Raw genomic sequence first — 16368 nt, 5'->3', positions numbered from 1 at the left:
GTGAGAAGGGGGCAGTGGCTGAAGCCCCGCTGGCAGCATGGGACGGGGCAATGCAGACCTCTGGGCTTGGCTGGCCTTTGGCAGCAGAGGCAGCTGCTCCCAGCTCTCCTGCCTCCCGCCTCAGCTGCCCCAGTGCCCCAAGCAGCTGTTGGTGCTGCGGCCGTTCACGGCTTCACAGCACAGCCTGGTCTTGCGCACAGGGAGAAGGAATACGCGGCCTCTATCAACACCTGGTGCAGCAGCTGGATGATCCAGATGCAGAGGTGGTCTGGATGAGCCTCTGTGTGCTCACACATATGCTCCAGGACAAAGACCTCCTGCTACCCTTCACTGCCCTGAAGCTGGCTGAGCCCCTCCTGCCACACTTTGAGAACGTAAGGCTCTGTGCCCCAGCCAAGGGCACTGGATGCTACCTGGAAACTTTGTGCCATGTGCAGTTCTGGGCCTTTGCCCCAACGGGCCTGGAGTAGTTGGTGCTTAGGACTTTTCCTTTCCTTTCAGGACAACAGCCACGTGCAACTGCTCTCCATTCAGCTCTTCTGCAAGGTGATGGAGCTGGTAGTGGAAGAGGGGGAAGAGCTTCTAACAACAGTCGTGAACCAGAGCCTTCTCCCTCTGTTCTTGCGCTGGCACGATGAGAACCTGCAGGTGGCCAAGGTGAGGTTTTCTGTGATGCTGCCGCATGCCTGGCAGGGGGCTCAGCCGCCTCCTGCCCCGGCGCCTGGCGGGCTCCAGCCTCCCCTGGCCGTGGTGCAGGGACACGGGTCCCGTGCCCTGGGCTCGGGTGCCACCTGCGGCTCTCTGCCGCTCTCCAGGTCTCCGGCCAAGCCCTGCTTTGTGCAGCACGCTTCCTGAGGAGGAGGGACCTGGAGGAGCTGCTGACGAAGGAGCGGCGGACGAAGTTCGCCGAGAGCCTGGTAAGGCCAGCCCGGGAGCCCGAGCCCTGCCCCCGGTGCTCGGTGCGGGGCGCTGGCAGCTGTGGCCCTGCCCGGCGCCGCAGCCGGGCCCGCCAGCCTGCGCCGCCCCCGCTGCTCCCTGCCCCGGGCCGTGCGGGCCGGCTCGGCCGCTGCTGGGCGCAGGGAGCGCCCGGCCGAGGGGCAGAGCCCGTGCCGAGCCTTCCCTGCCGCCGCTCCCCGCAGCTGCTGCAGGACGAGAGCCGAGCGGCCGAGCAGCTGCGCTGGGCCCTGCCGCGCCTGCGGAGCCCACAGAGGCCCCTGCGAGAGGCGGCCGTCAGGTTCATTGGTGAGCCCCGAGCCCGGCGCCCCTCCCTGCCCCCGGCCCGGCTGCTGCCCCGGCTACAGCGGGAGCCGCGCCCGGGCCGCTGCAGCCCCGGCTGCCCTCGGCGCTGCCGCCGCCCTCCCGCAGCTGAGCCCTCGGGCGGCAGCGTGCGGCAGGGGCCGGCAGGAGCCCTGCCCGGGCAGGAGGGCGTGCGGCCGCAGGGCTGGCAGCGCCCGTGCCGGGCAGCTGTGCCGCCCGGGACCGACACGGGCTCTGTCTTGCCAGGGCTCGCCGGAGTGCTCATGATGGGGCAGAAGGAGGAGCTCCAGGTCCTCACTGAGGGTGAGTCAGGGCAGCCGCGTGGCAGCCAGTACCGCCGGGGGCAGCTGCACATCCCGGCCCCGCAGCTACAATCCGTGCCCGGGCTGCGGAGGGCTCTGCTCCCCGTGTGGACCAGGGGCGGCGGGGGCAGAGCCCAGAGAGCTGTCAGGGAAACGTGGGCGATCCGTGGCCAGCACCTTCCGGCCCAAGCCCTTGTCTCCCGCTCCCTCCTGGCCATGGCAAGAGCCGGCGGGGATGGCCCTGGCAGGAGGCTTTCCTTGGATTCCCTCAATCTGGCCTCTGACCGTGCCTCTGTTCCTCTCTCTTCCAGCTCTTCAAGCCCTGAAGGAAGATGAGAGCCCATCGTGCATGAGCAAACTGCTTCAGATGACCTTTGAAAGAAGATCTGCAGGACTTTGTTGGTCTGCTGGATCAGATGTACCGGCGTCCATTGGCGATTTCCAGTGCCCATTGAAGAGGGGAGCACCTGCAGAGCAGGATGGACCAGCTGGAGCTCCAGGCACAGCTCTGGCTGCTCAGAGCTGAGCCCGTGGCAAGCTCCAGGAGCTCCTGCCATCTCTCTCCCTGTTGGCAGCTGCCTCCCTGCAGCCCTCAGGCCCTGCCCATCCCCTTTTCTGCCTCCCAGCTCAGCCCTCCCCTTCGCTTTCCCTTAATAAACTGTTTGGGTTTTTCACTTGAGCCGCGTCTCCGTGGAGCTGAAGCGACGCAAAACCAGAGCCCGGGGAGGCGCAGGGCCCTGCTGCCGTTCCCCTGCGCGCTGCGTTCTGGGCACGGACAGAGAGGAACAAGGGCAGCTCAGGCTGCAGAGGTCCCTGTGCCGCTGCTCCAGGGGCCATTCCCAGCCAGTCAGAGCGTTTGTCGCTGATGGCTCTCAGTGTCCAGGAGCGGAATTTGGGGCGGGGGGCGGTGACCCCGGCGATGGGGATGGGGCGTGCGGGGGCAGCTGGGGCCGCACTGGTGGCACTGGGGGCGCTGGGAGCCCCCCCGGCCGCGGGGGGAGCGGGGGGCACGGGGAGAAGGGGGGCGGGGGGGCCCCAAATTCAACCAAAGGGGGGTCGGGACCCCCAAAGGGAGCAGGAGGGGCCTGGAACCCCCAAAACCAAGCACGGGGGAGGGGACTGGGGACTGGGGGAATGATGGGGAAGGGGCGGGAGAGCGGGGGGAAGAGGGGGATGGGACCCCCAAACAGGATCAAACCAACTTGATGTGGCCACCTTCAGACGGGGATGGCAGCCAAAGGCAGCCAATGGTAGCCAAAGCTTTTTCCCAGGCTGTGCAATCCCAGTCCCTATAATCTCAACCCAGTTTATCCCAGTCTCGATCATCCTGATCTGCATGGTCCCATTCCATAGAGTCCCAGACCATATTTGATCCCAGTCTAGTTGATCCCAGTCTGTGTGGTCCTGATCCTTATGGTCCCAGCCTGTGCAGCCCCAATCCAAAGGATCCCAGCCCATATTTGATCCCAGCCCATATTTGATCCCAGTCCGTATTTGATCCCAGCCCGTATTTGATCCCAGTCCGTATTTGATCCCAGCCCATATCTGATCCCAGCCCATATTTGATCCCAGCCCATATTTGATCCCAGTCTGTGGGGTCCTGCACACACTCCCAGGGTCTGGAATTCCAGTTCCCAGCCAGGAAAAAATGTTCCTGACCTTGAACTTCCTTCCTATCCCCTGAACAAATTGCAATAAAATTATAAACAAAGAAATAATAATTGAAATTAAATAAATTAAAATAAAAATGGAATATAAAAATCTCAAGTCTTCTTTACAATACTCCAACAATGATTCAACCCAAACCAACAACTATTACTATAATATTACCAATGCATATAAATAAACAAATTATATATCTAGAAATACCTTTTGAAAGTTTTAACTCAATAACTAATATACTTAGATAAAAAATATCTAAAAAACTAACATACAATCTAACACACCTTAGTTAAAAATTCATATTACAAATATTCTAAACACAAAACCAAACACCACTATAATTTCTCAGACATTTTAACCAAAAAATTAAACTTTAATAATATCCTTTAGTACTCTTAAAATATTAACATTATTTTTAAAAATTTAATTGTGTGTGGGTGGTTTTATTTGGATATTGATTTTTGGATTGTTTGTGTTAGATGATTTTAAAAAGGAATTGAATCAGCAGAGAAGGTGGCACTCTGCAAACAGAACTGTCTGAAAATGAACGGGACAGAAATCAGTAACTCGGAAAGTTTTATTTGCTACCAAATACACCCCACACACCCAGCCCCACACAACCCCCATCCCACCTCTCCAAAAAGGGATCACACTTCTGCCTGTCTCCTCCCAAACCCATCTAAGCCTGGTGGGTCTGGAATCGAGGGGGTTTGGCATGGAATTGAGGTTTTCTGAGGTGGGGATGAGCTCTTTTGGGGTAATATTGAGCTGTTTTCAGTGGGATTAGGGTTGTTTTGAGGTGACAGATCCATCCCTTTTGGCTTTTGGAGTGCAAAGAGATGGAGAAGAGAGAAACATTAAGGTGAAAAAAAAAGGAAAACAAGCCACGTGTGTTCCTAACATGGACCACAGGGAATGTGGCTCACCAGGGTTGTGCCCAAAGTGCCTCCTCCAGTGGGGGATGGAGCTGCAGCAGCGCACGAAGCTCTTCCCGCACTCGGGGCACTCGCAGGGCTTCCCTTACCGGTGCCTCCGTTGGTGTTGGGTCAAGGTAGAGCTGCAGGAGAAGCTCTTCCCACACTGGGGACACTCGTAGGGCCTCTCCCCAGTGTGGATGCGCTGGTGAATGATGAGGTGGGAGTTGTGCTTGAATCCCTTCCCACAGCTGGGGCAACGGAAGGGCCTCTCCTCTGTGTGAATCCGATAGTGCCGGAGGAGATGGAAGCTGGTCTGAAACCTCTTCCTGCATTTATCACACTCGTAGGGCCTCTCCCCAGTGTGGATGCGCCGGTGCTTGACAAGGGTGGAGTTGTTCTTGAATCCCTTCCCACACTCGGGACATTGGAAGGGCCTCTCCTCTGTGTGACTCGGAAAGTGCCGGAGGAGATGGAAGCTGGTCAGAAACCTCTTCCTGCATTTATCACACTCGTAGGGCCTCTCCCCTGTGTGGGTCATCTGGTGCCTGATTAGGTCCGATCTCTGGCTGAAGCACATCCCACACTCCCCACACTCGTAGGGTCTCTCCCCAGTGTGGATCCTCTGGTGCTTTATAAGGTCAGAGCTCCTCCTGAAGCTCTTCCCACACTCCCCACACTCGTAGGGCCGTTCCCCAGTGTGGATCCTCTGGTGCCTGATCAGGTTGGAGCTAAGCCTGAAGCTCTTCCGACACTCCCCACACTCGTAGGGCCTCTCCCCAGTGTGGATCCTCTGGTGCTTTATAAGGTCAGAGCTCCTCCTGAAGCTCTTCCCACACTCCCCACACTCGCAGGGCCGTTCCCCAGTGTGGATCCTCTGATGCTGGAACAGGTTCCCTTTGTGTCCAAAGCTCTTCCCACATTCCACACATTGGTAGGGCCGTTCCCCAGTGTGGATGCACCGATGCTTCACGAGGGTGGAGTTGCATTGGAATCCCATCCCACAGTCGGGGCAGTGGAAGGGCCTCTCCTCTGTGTGACTCTGATAGTGTCGGAGGAGATGGGAGCTGGTCTGAAACCTCTTCCTGCAGTGATCACAGTCGTAGGGCTGTTCCCCAGTGTGGATCCTCTGGTGCCTGATCAGCTCAGAGTTCCACCTGAAGCTCTTCCCACACTCCTCGCATGTGTGGGGCTTCTCCCCATCATGGAGCTGCTCATGGAGCACCAGCTCCGAGCTCTGGCTCCATCTCCGGCCGCCTTCCCGGCCCAGGCTGGCTCTTTCCCCCTCACATCCCCGCCATCTGCGTTTGCAGCCCCTCCTCGTGCGGCATCTCTGGGCCTTTTCCTCCCTGTTGGCTTCCTGCGCTGTGGAGCCACTCAAAACGGCCTCTGCCACCAGGTTCTGCCGCGGGCATTTGTCCTCCCTGCTCTCCATGCTCAGCTCCTGCTCTGGGGGAGGAAGGACAAGGACAGCATGGGATTTGCCTCCGTGCCACAGGCAAGGGCAACGAGATCCCCCCAGGCATCCCCGGCAGGACAGCACTGCCACCCCCCGATGTCCCCCCGAGGGGCCTTTTCCGCTCAGCCTTGGACTTCTTCATTTTCCAAACATCCCCCCAAAAAACCAACCCAGGACCCCCGGGATATCCAGACTGGGCTCCCCCTCCCCGCTCACCAGAGCCATGGGGGGCGGCGATGATCCCACAAGTGGGGGCTGCGAATTCAGGCAGGGCTCGAGACCGCGTGGCTCCCGCAGCTCAGCCTTGATCGGCCTTTGTCCCTCCTCTTCCATCCCCGCTCCTCCTCCTCGCTAACCCCACCTCCTTCTCCTTCTCCCCTCCTCCTCTTCCATAGCCCTATCTCCTCCTTCCTAACCCCGCCTCCTCCTCCCCCTCCATCCCTGCCCTCCTCCTCCTGCTCAGCCTTGATCCGCCTTCGTCCCTCCTCTTCCATCCCCCCTCACCCTCCTCTCTGTTATCCCCACCTCCTTCTCCTCTTCCATCCCGCCCCTTCCATTCCTCCTCCTCCTCCTCCCTAACCCCACCTCCTTCTCCTCCTTCCATCGCTGCTCTCTCTCCGCCTTCATCCCTCCCCCTCCTTCTCCCCCCTTACCCGCCTCCTCCTCCCCCTCCATCCCTGCCCTTCCCTCCCTCCTCCTCCTCCCCCAGCAGCAGCCACACCCTCGGTGCCCCGTTCCCGCAGCCCTCGCAGCCCGCGGCAGCAGCGGCGATGGAGCCGGGCCAGGTCGGCATGGGCAGCGCGGGGCTCTCGGCTGCTCCCAGCCGCTGCGGGCGGGGGAACCCGGCCCGGGCCAAAGGAGAGGCAAACTGGGCAAACTGGGGGCTGCACATCCAAACTGGGCCTTGCTGGGGACCCTGCCTGGCCACTGCCAGCCCTTGGGGTTCCTCTCGGCACATCCGCCAGGGGGGAACGCACACAGGCCTGGGGGATCCCAGCAGTGGCAGCACTGCCAGGGACTGGGCTGCACTGGGATCGGACTGGGAGCGACTGGGGCTGTACTGGCTTTGTAATGACATCATACTGGGATCGTACTGGGAGTGACTGGGGCTGTACTGGGTTTGTACTGACATCATACTGGGATTATACTGCCATACCAGGGCAGATTGTGATCACACTGATGGATACTGGGATCATACTGAGATCATACTGAGATCATACTGGGAGCGAGTAGGAGCCTGTGGGGGGCAGTTAACACCATGTTATGGGCAATTGGGATATACTGGGAGTGACTGGGATTATGCTGAGAGTGACTGGGAACAGCTGTGAACAACTGGGATCACACCAGGAGGAACTGGGAGTGACTGGCTGCATGTTGGGGGTGATTGGAATCTGCTGGGCTTATACTGGGATGAACTGGGATCATGCTGGAGCTGACTGGGATCATTCTGGCAGTGAGTGCCACTACACTGAGACTGACTGGGAGTGCTTGGGAGCAAATGGGATCATACTGGAAGGAACTGGAAAGACGAAGGAGGGAACTGGGCTACACTGGGACATACTGGGAGTGACTGGAACAAAAGTGAGGGTGAAAGAGAGCAACTGGAACCATGTGGAGCACAACTGGTTCAGATTGGCGGGGACTGGGAGCACACTGGGCTCATCTCTGGATCATACTGGGAGGGACTGGACTAATACTGGGAGGATCTGAGAGGGACTGGGAGCACACCCTGCACATCATCCCCCAGACTGGGCCTGACTGGGAGCAACTGGGAGCATGCTGGCAGCAAATGGCATCATACTGGGACTGACTGGGCTGATCCAGGGAGCAACTGGAACCATACTGGAGGCAGCTGGGACCATACTGGGAGAGATTGGAAGCAACTGGGATTAAACTGGGACCCCACTGGGAGGGCTGGCATGTGACTGGGATCAAACTGGAGCTTACTGGGATCATATTGGGGTTGAAAGGGAGCGAGTGGGATCACACTTTGGGCAACTGGGAGCAACTGAGGGAAACTGGGATGATGCTGCAAGCAAACTGGAGGAACTGGGAAGGACTGGATGCCTGCTGGAGGCAACTGGGATCTACTGGGCATGACTGGGGGATCATACTGGGATAACTGACACCTTACTGGGGCCACGGGCAGTGCCTGGAAATGACTGCAGACATGCTGGGGGCAACTGGGATATACTGGGAGTGTCTGGAACCATACTGGGGGGACTGGAACCACACTGGGAACAACTGGGACCATGCTGGGGAGAACTGGGACCACACTGGGGGCAACTGGGAGTGAGTGGGACCATGCTGGGAGGCACTGGGATCATATGGGGAGTGACTGGGACTAGAGCAGGGGCAACTGGGTTCAACTGGGACCATACTGGGAGTGTCTGTAACCATAGGGGAGTGATGGAAGCACACTGGGAACAGCTGGGCCCATGCTGGGAGCAACTGGGATCACTCTGAGGGCACTGGCATCAGACTGGGAGTGACTGGGAGCAACTGGGATTAGACTGCAACGGACTGGGATCATACTGGGAGTGGCTACAATCATACTGGGATTATACTGGGTGTGAATGGAACCTGACTGGGGCTTACTGGGAGCTACTGGGCCCATGTTGGGAGGAAAATGTGACCCACTGGGAGCAACTGGGATCGGCTGGAAGGTTCTGGAACCATGCTGAGAGGACTGAGACTACAACTGGGGCAACTGGGATCATCCTGGGAGCAACTGGGGCCACCCTTTGAGCAACAGATGGAAACTGGGATGATGCTAGAGGAAACTGGGAGGAACTGGGAAAGACTGGGATCATTCTGAGGTAACTAAAACATACTGGGAGTGTCTCTAACCATCCTGGGGGCACTGGAACCACACTGGGAACAGCTGGGATCATGCTGGGAGCAACTGGGACGATGCTGGGGGAAACTGAATCTACCCTGGAGGCAACTGGGCACGACTGGGACCCTGCTGGGAGGGACTGGGACTATTCTTGGGCCAACTGGGATCATCATGGGAGGAACTGGGAACATCTGGAATTATGCTGGGAGCAACTGGGATCACACTGGGATCCCAGTGAGAGCAGCTGAGTCCATGCTGGGTTACACTGGGATCTCATTGAGAGCGACTGGAATCACACTGGGATTGACTGGGAGTGGCTGGTTTTGTGGATTTTGGGGGTTTGGATTTTGGGGGATTTTCTTGGCATTTTGAGGGGGAGTTTCTCTGGGGGTGGTTGGGAGTTTATTGAAATTTCTTGTGGCTCTTTTTGAATTTTGGGGGTTTCACTGGGATTTTGTTGGGATTTTTTGGGATTCTCAGAAATTCCTGGGGTTTTATTGGAATTTTTAGGAGATTTTGGGGCATTTTATTGGAATTGTGGTGGCATTCAGAGGGATTAATTGGGGATTTGGGGTTTTTAGGATTTTTGGTGGGATTTGGGGGGGTTTGGGTGTTGCCAGGATTTCTTTGGATCTTGGGGGAGATTTTGTGGGACTTTTTCTGGTTTTGGGGACATCTTTGGGGGATTTGTGTTGTTTAATCAGGATTTTTTGGGATTCCAAAGGATTTTGTGGGTTTATATTAGGATTCTGGGGTGTTCTAATGGGATTTTCAGAGATTTAATTGGGATTTTGTGGGTTTTATTGGGACTTTCGGGGCTTTCAAGGAGATTTTGGTGCCTCTCAGCCCTTCCCCACACCCAACAACTCCAAACAAAATCCCCCCAAGTCCAAAAAAGCCAGCCCCAAATCCCCAAAAACCCTCTCAAAACCCCAAAATCCCCACAAACACCCCCAGACTCAGTGGGGCCGTCCTGGATCAGGGGGCACCGGCCGGTGGAACAGGAGCCACTTCAGGGGGCCCTGGGAGCTTTTTGGGGAGGGGGCACCATGGGAGACCCCCCAAAAACGGGGGGGGAACCCCTGCAGTGTCCCCTCCCCCCGAAACCCCCAGACCCCGGTTCAGGGTGGGCCTGGGACCCCCCGGGACCCCCAAATCTCCCCCGGGACCCCTCCAGGAACGCCCAACCCCGCAGAGCTCCCCCAGTGTTGGCCCAGAACCTCTCTGGACCCCCAAACCCTCCCCAGGACCCCAAAAACCTCCCCAGGACCCTCAACCCCCCCAGTTCTCCCCAAAATTCACCCCAGACCCACCTGAGACGCCCCCAAATCCATCAAACTGCCCCAAATCCCCCTCAGACGCCTCAATCCCCCCAAACCTCATGAAATCGCCTCAGACTCCTCGAAATTCCCCAGACCCACCTCAGAACGGCCCAGATCCTCTCGCAATCCCCCAAAATCCCCTCAGACTCTCCCAATTCCTCTCAGTTCCCCCTAAACCCACCTGAAAACGCTCCAGACGGTCTCAAGCTCCCCCCAAAGCTCCCTAAAGCCCCCTCAGACCCACCAAAGCCCCCTCAGACCCCCTCATTCCCCCCAAACCCACCGCACACCCTCGTGTTTCCCGTCGATGCCCCTAAAAATCCCCAATTTCCCCTCAGACCCGCCCCAAACCCCCCCAGTTTGCCCCCGGCCCCACCTCAGCTCCGCTCTCCCTCAGAATCTCGCGCCTCCACCGCGTGTGCGGGCTCCCAGCAATGGCGGCGCGGCGCGCCCCGCCCCGAACCAACCAATCAGCACGCTGCACATCCCTGAACTAACCAATCACGGCGCGGATCCCCTCAGCAAGGCCCGCCTCCCCCCGCCGTCCCAAGCCAATCAGAGGCGAGCCGGAAGCGCCGCCCCCTTCCCCACCGCCGCCGGGACCCCCCGGGCTCGGGACAGGAGCGGGAGGGGCCTGAGAGGGGATGGGGGGGGGGGCGGGGGAGGGTCCGGGTGGGTCTGGGGGGGCTTTGGGGAGGGGTCCGGGGGTTTGGGGGGGTCTGGGGAGGGGTCCTGGGGCATTGTGGGGGGACCTGGGGGGTGCGGATGGGTCCTAAGAGGGGTCTCGAGGAGGGGTCGCGAGATATGAGACACTCATGCCACAGCGTAAGCTGTAAGCGAAAGGAATTTTAAGAGCTGTTTTGGTTATTTCAGAGAAAGTTTAAAAGGGAGAAGCTGCTGTGTGATGTTATGATCGATTTTTGGTGCCAGAGTCCAAGGAGTTTAGGGCTGGAAATCCCAGCCCCACTGGATCCAAATGAGGAAATCACCTGGGCCTGTCCAACCAAGGTGTCACGTTGGTGAAATTAAAAGGCAAAACACGGTCCATAAGATAGAAAGGAAAGTGGTACTGTCTCAAGAAAACCTCTTAAGCAAGCCTGGCTGCACTTTTTATTCAAGAGAAAAGCAAAGTTCAGGAGAAAATAAAAAGTGTTTTGCATGGCTGATCAAAGACATCTGGAAGATTTTGAAGAAAGCCCAGCAAGCTGCTGCAATTGATAAAGAAAGATTAGTGCAGAGCAATTTTCTTGGAGATTGCCAGGAAAGAGCAGAATAGCAGAGAGCAGAGAAAGGGATCCACCCTGAGGTGTCTTGTCCATATCCATGACTGACTCCAACAAATCCAAGAATATCCTGAGCTGGAAGGGACTCACAGGGATCATGAGTCTGACTCATGGCCCTGCGCAGGACATCCCACCACAGGTCTGAGAGCCTTGTCCAAACATTCCTTGAATTCACAGGGGCTGTGACCATTCCCTGGAGAGTCTGTTCCAGTGTCCAGCACCCTCTGGTCCAAATCTGATGAAAACTGCACCAGGACAGAGCCCAAACCCAAAGACTAAGGAAAGTCAGGAGACCCCTTGGTCTGAATGCACTGAATGTCCCAGCACCAGACCCATGATTCAGAATGGGCAGTCATCAATGCAAGATTAACTAATTGTGGGAGTCAGAAATAAGGTGAAGTGATATAAATTGAGGTTTTTGGCCTCACTGAAAGGTGCAATGGCCACAAGCTTTCAACGGAGGACTCACAGGAAGAAATGTTAGATTTCCTAAAAGGCCAGTTGAGGTTTTGGAGGATGGAGCCCACCAAGACCTCCAGAAGTAGGAGAGGGGCTGAAAGGATGAAGTCAGCAGGGACAGAAATGGCAGAAAAGCCACACTTGCCAAAGAAATTCCAGAAGCAGTGATGGCAACAGCAGCACTGGCTCCAGCTTCCTCAGCTTCTTCTTTAAGGTGGGAAAGGAGGAAAAGGGGGGGAAGATGTTCTTAGAAGGGAAGGCTTGGCACTGATGGGGCTGTGGACTCCTCACCTGAAACTCCCTGAAACTGTGACACTGGCTCAAACCACGGCATTTTTTAAAAGCTAATTTTCTTGAGAGCAAAATTTTGAGTCTTGAAAGTGATCTCAGGCTTCACACCTTATCTGAGAAAGTTTTTAAACAAACACTGAAATTCTCAGTGACATGACTCCAAGAACAGAGATACAAGGGTAGGCATTGAGAACTCCTTGATTCCCCTGGATCATAATGCATCTTAGGATCAGATTAACAAAGGAGGAATGGATTTAGGTGCTGGCTCAAGTCCAACATTCATTAATATTTGTGGGTGTGGATGTTGTGGCTGCCCCATCCCTGGAAATGTTCCATGCCAGGCTGGATGGGCTTGGAGCAATCTGGGATGCTGGAAGGTGTCCTGTGGCAGGGGGTGGGACTGGATGAGCTTTAAGATCCTTTCCAGCCTGAACCATTTGGGGATTCTGTGATTCCATGAACACGTCCACACCCAGCCTCACTCCAAACGTGTCAAGCAGGGACGGGGGGTTGGCAGTCCCCAGACAACAGTGGGCAGGAGGAGAAGAAGCTGGCACGGATTAACTGAGCTGCTCTCCACAGAAAGAGCAGCAAGGGGGATTCTCAGCCAGGACCAGCCACAGAGGGAGTGAGCCTGCTCCTCACCCTCCTGTTTAAACACAACCTCTGCCCTCAGCTGCAGTGAGAGTGTTTCACCCTGTGCGAGTCTCCCAGGGAAGATCTTCCTCTTTGGGAAACTGCAGGTGGAGTGGATGCTTTGAAGAGGTTCAAACCTCCTCTCTCTCTCCCATGGAAGGTCACTGTGATCACTGTAAAACAGAGCTTTCAAGTTGTTGGAGCCTAGCCTGTGACTTCCCCACTGTTTTTGTCAGCACCTGCACTTACCAAATGTTTCTATGCCTAAAACAGCACTACTGAGAGCTCAGAGTGATGCTGTAGAGAGGATTTGGGGGGAGCCTGTGCAGGATAGCAAAAGTGCAGCTCAGTTTCTGGCATATTTTTGGTTAAAAATCATCACATGCTGAAAGCAAAAGTCAGAATTGAACCAAACAAAAATGCATTTATCATCCACAAGTCTAAGATCCTGCAGAATCAAGAAGCTTTCCTTGCCCAGCTTTGGAAAGATCACTTCTCTGGCCTAAACCCTTCTTATGCTTCTTGTTTCTTCTTTATTTCCTATTTTTTTTTTTTTAATTCTTCTTAGGTCTTCAGTTTCACCGTGCTCATCCCTTGTTTTCCCCAAACCAGGATTTCCCATTTCCAAGCCCTGGGAGGCTGCGAGGAAGAGGAAGATGCCCCGGGACACTGAGGCAGGTGAGGAGGAAGTCAGTGCCCCTTTCCCCTCTGTGCTGCTCCATCTCCCAGCCCAGCACGGCCCCCGGCTGCAGCACAGCCCTGGGGGGATCTCGATGCCCTTGCCTGAGGCACGGAGGCAAATCCCATGCTGTCCTTGTCCTTCCTCGCCCAGAGCAGGAGCTGAGCATGGAGAGCAGGGAGGACAAGTGCCCGCGGCAGAACCTGGTGGCAGAGGCCGTTTTGAGCGGCTCCACGGCGCAGGAAGCCAACGGGGAGGAAAAGGCCCGGAGATGCCGCACGAGGAGGGGCTGCAAACGCAGATGGCGGGGATGTGAGGGGGAAAGAGCCAGCCTGGGCCGGGAAGGCGGCCGGAGATGGAGCCAGAGCTCGGAGCTGGTGCTCCATGAGCAGCTCCATGATGGGGAGAAGCCCCACACATGCGTGGAGTGTGGGAAGAGCTTCAGGTGGAACTGCCACCTGATCAGGCACCAGAGGATCCACACTGGGGAACGGCCCTACGAGTGTGGGGAGTGTGGGAAGAGCTTCAGCCGGAGCTCCAGCCTGATCAGCCACCCAAGGATCCACATGGTCAGAAGCCCTATGAGTGTTCTGAGTGTGGGAAGAGCTTCAGGCGGAGCTGTGACCTGATGGGCACCAGAGGATCCATGATGGGGAACGGCCCCATGAGTGTGGGGAGTGTGGGAAGAGCTTCTGCCGCCATTCCCACCTGATCTGCCACCAAAAGATCCACACTGGGGAGAGGCCCTACGTGTGTCCCCAGTGTGGGAAGAGCTTCTCCAGCAGCTCTCACTTGACCCAACACCAATGGGTCAGGAGTGATCGATCTGTCACCTCAAAACCATTCAAATCCCACTGAAAATACCTGAATTTTAATCCAAAAAGGCTCAATTCCACCTCAGATTGCTTGTTCCCTCCTCACAAAAACTCGGTCTCAGGCCAAACTCACTCCGTTCCACAGCTGCCAGAGTGAAATTGAGTTGGGAGAAGACTGGGAGAAGTGGGATCTCAATTTGGAGCAGTGGGATGGGGATTGTGTGTGCCTGGGTGTGTGGGATGTATTTGATAGCAAATAAAACTTTCTGAGTTACTGATTCTGTCCCATTCATTTTCAGTCAGTTCTGTTTGCAGAGTGCCACCTTCTCAGCTGATTCAATTCCTTTTTTAAATCATCTAACGCAAACAATCCAAAAACCAATATCAACATAAAACCACCCACACAAAATTAAATTTTTAAAAATAGTTTTAATTTTTTAGGAGTACCTAAGGATATTATTAATGTTTAATTGTTTGGTTAAAATGTCTGAGAAATTATAGTGGTGTTTGGTTTTGTGTTTAGTATATTTGTAATATGAATTTTTACTAAGGTGTGTTAGATTGTATGTTAGTTTTTTAGATATTTTTTATCTCAAGTATATTAGCCATCGAGTTAAAACTTTCAAAGGTTGGTATTTATTTATATTTATTGGTAATGTTATAGTTCTTGTTTTTTGGCTTGAGTCATTATTGGAGTATTGTAAGTAAGAGTTGAAATTACTATATTTCATTTTCATTCTAATTATTTATTCTAATTATTATTTATTTATTTATAATGTCATTCTAATTTTTTTAAGATGATAGGAAGGAAGTTCAAGGGTAGGAACATTTTTTCCTGGCTGGGAACTGGAATTCCAGACCCTGGGAGTGTGTGCAGGACCCCACAGACTGGGATCAAATATGGGCTGGGATCAAATATGGGCTGGGATCAAATGTGGGCTGGGATCAAATATGGACTGGGATCCTATGGGTTGGGACTCCACAAAGTGGGACCATATGGATCAGGACCACACAGACTGGGATCACCTGGACTGGGATCAAATATGGGCTGGGATCACCTGGACTGGGATCATGTCGATGGGGATCCTGTGGATCAGAACCCTCCAGACTGGAATAGCCTGGAGTGGGATCAAATATGGACTGGGACTGAATGGACTGGAATCCTATGGACTGGGACCACACACACTGGGATCACTTGGACTGGGATCCCAGGGACTGGGACCATATGGATCAGGACCACACAGACTGGGATCAAATATGGACTGGGACTGTATGGACTGGGACTGTATGGACTGTGATCCTATGGACTGGGACCACACGGACTGGGATCAAATATGGGCTGGGACTGTTTCTGAAAGTAACTTTGTTCTATAGTTTTTATTTCTGTCATTAATTAAGCTTGTTAAAAGGCTGCTTGTGCTAAAGTGCCTGCTTGGGTGGGATAACATCCAATGCACCCAGGATGAGGACACCTGTACAGATCTGCCAACTATCAGCACTCCCCGTCTGAAGGCAGAGTGCACCAAGGCCCAAAAACTGGAGGTGATAAAGAGAAGGAGCCAAAACCACAGCCAAGAAACACACATGCTCTGAAAAGGCAGACCCAGGGAGGGGCCATGTAAAATCATTCCTGGAATATGTAAAGTAGTTTATGGATATGCATGAGACTCTATGAATATGCACCAAGCTGATGTAAGGGGAAAGGTATTTCAGGGGATCCCCGAAGGTAACAGGGTGCTCCTGGCTGAGTGCCAAGATGCACCCGGCCGTAATAACCTTTGCTCCATGGTCCTGGTCTCCCATTGTCCCTTATTAAACTTTGTACATTTTCACAGGAGAGTGAACGTGTTTTTCACAGGCAGCTTCACAGAAACTGGAACACGTGGGGGTTCCCAGGAGTGGGCACCGCTGATCCAGGGCATGGAGGCGCTGCCTGCAATCGTCCATAACCGCCCATAAGGAGCCTCCAGGGCTTTACCCTCCATGAGCTGCAGCAGACGTGTCGGGAAAGGTGACAAGAGCCCGTGGAATGGTGCTTGTTGCAGGCAGATTGGCCACTTGCAGCTCTTCAAAACTCCACAGCAGCAGATAACCATTGTTTACATTTTGTTCCTGAGGCCTCTCAGCTTTTCAGGAGAAAAAATCCTAAGGAAAGGATTTTTCATAAATAGATGTCAGCGACATGTCACCTTTTTTTTTATTTTAGTTAAATTAAAAAAAAAGTGTTTGTAATTCTTTCTGCTCGACTCATGCAGAAGAAAGAACAAACACTTGACAGGTTATCTGTTGCCAATCAAAGCCTCAATCAAGTGCTGATGTGGAATGATCAAGGAAATTCTTCACCTGTAGAACATAAAATTCTATCATATCACTAAAACAATCTTACAATATAAGAAAATGCAAAAACAATGCAAAGAAAGTTCAAGTCTGAACAGCTGAGTTTCAGAAAA

The 16368-nt window shown here is 54.5% G+C and overlaps 1 protein-coding gene and 1 pseudogene across 1 annotated transcript in view; one reads left to right on the top strand and one right to left on the bottom strand.

The window, feature by feature from the left end:
* Positions 1-16368, top strand: part of LOC136570728 (uncharacterized) — a 2607743-nt pseudogene that overhangs the window by 1039814 nt on the left and 1551561 nt on the right.
* The window catches only part of LOC136570729 (uncharacterized), a 2347277-nt gene that overhangs the window by 891593 nt on the left and 1439316 nt on the right, over positions 1-16368 (bottom strand). The window contains 1 exon segment of the mRNA XM_066571173.1: positions 4301-5376. Coding sequence (XP_066427270.1) covers positions 4301-5376 — 1076 coding nt within the window.

Source organism: Molothrus aeneus, unplaced genomic scaffold (genome assembly GCF_037042795.1).
Source record: "Molothrus aeneus isolate 106 unplaced genomic scaffold, BPBGC_Maene_1.0 scaffold_36, whole genome shotgun sequence".
Lineage (NCBI taxonomy): Eukaryota > Metazoa > Chordata > Aves > Passeriformes > Icteridae > Molothrus > Molothrus aeneus.
Note: the sequence above shows the minus strand (reverse complement) of the source record. Positions and strands in the feature narration are given on the sequence as shown.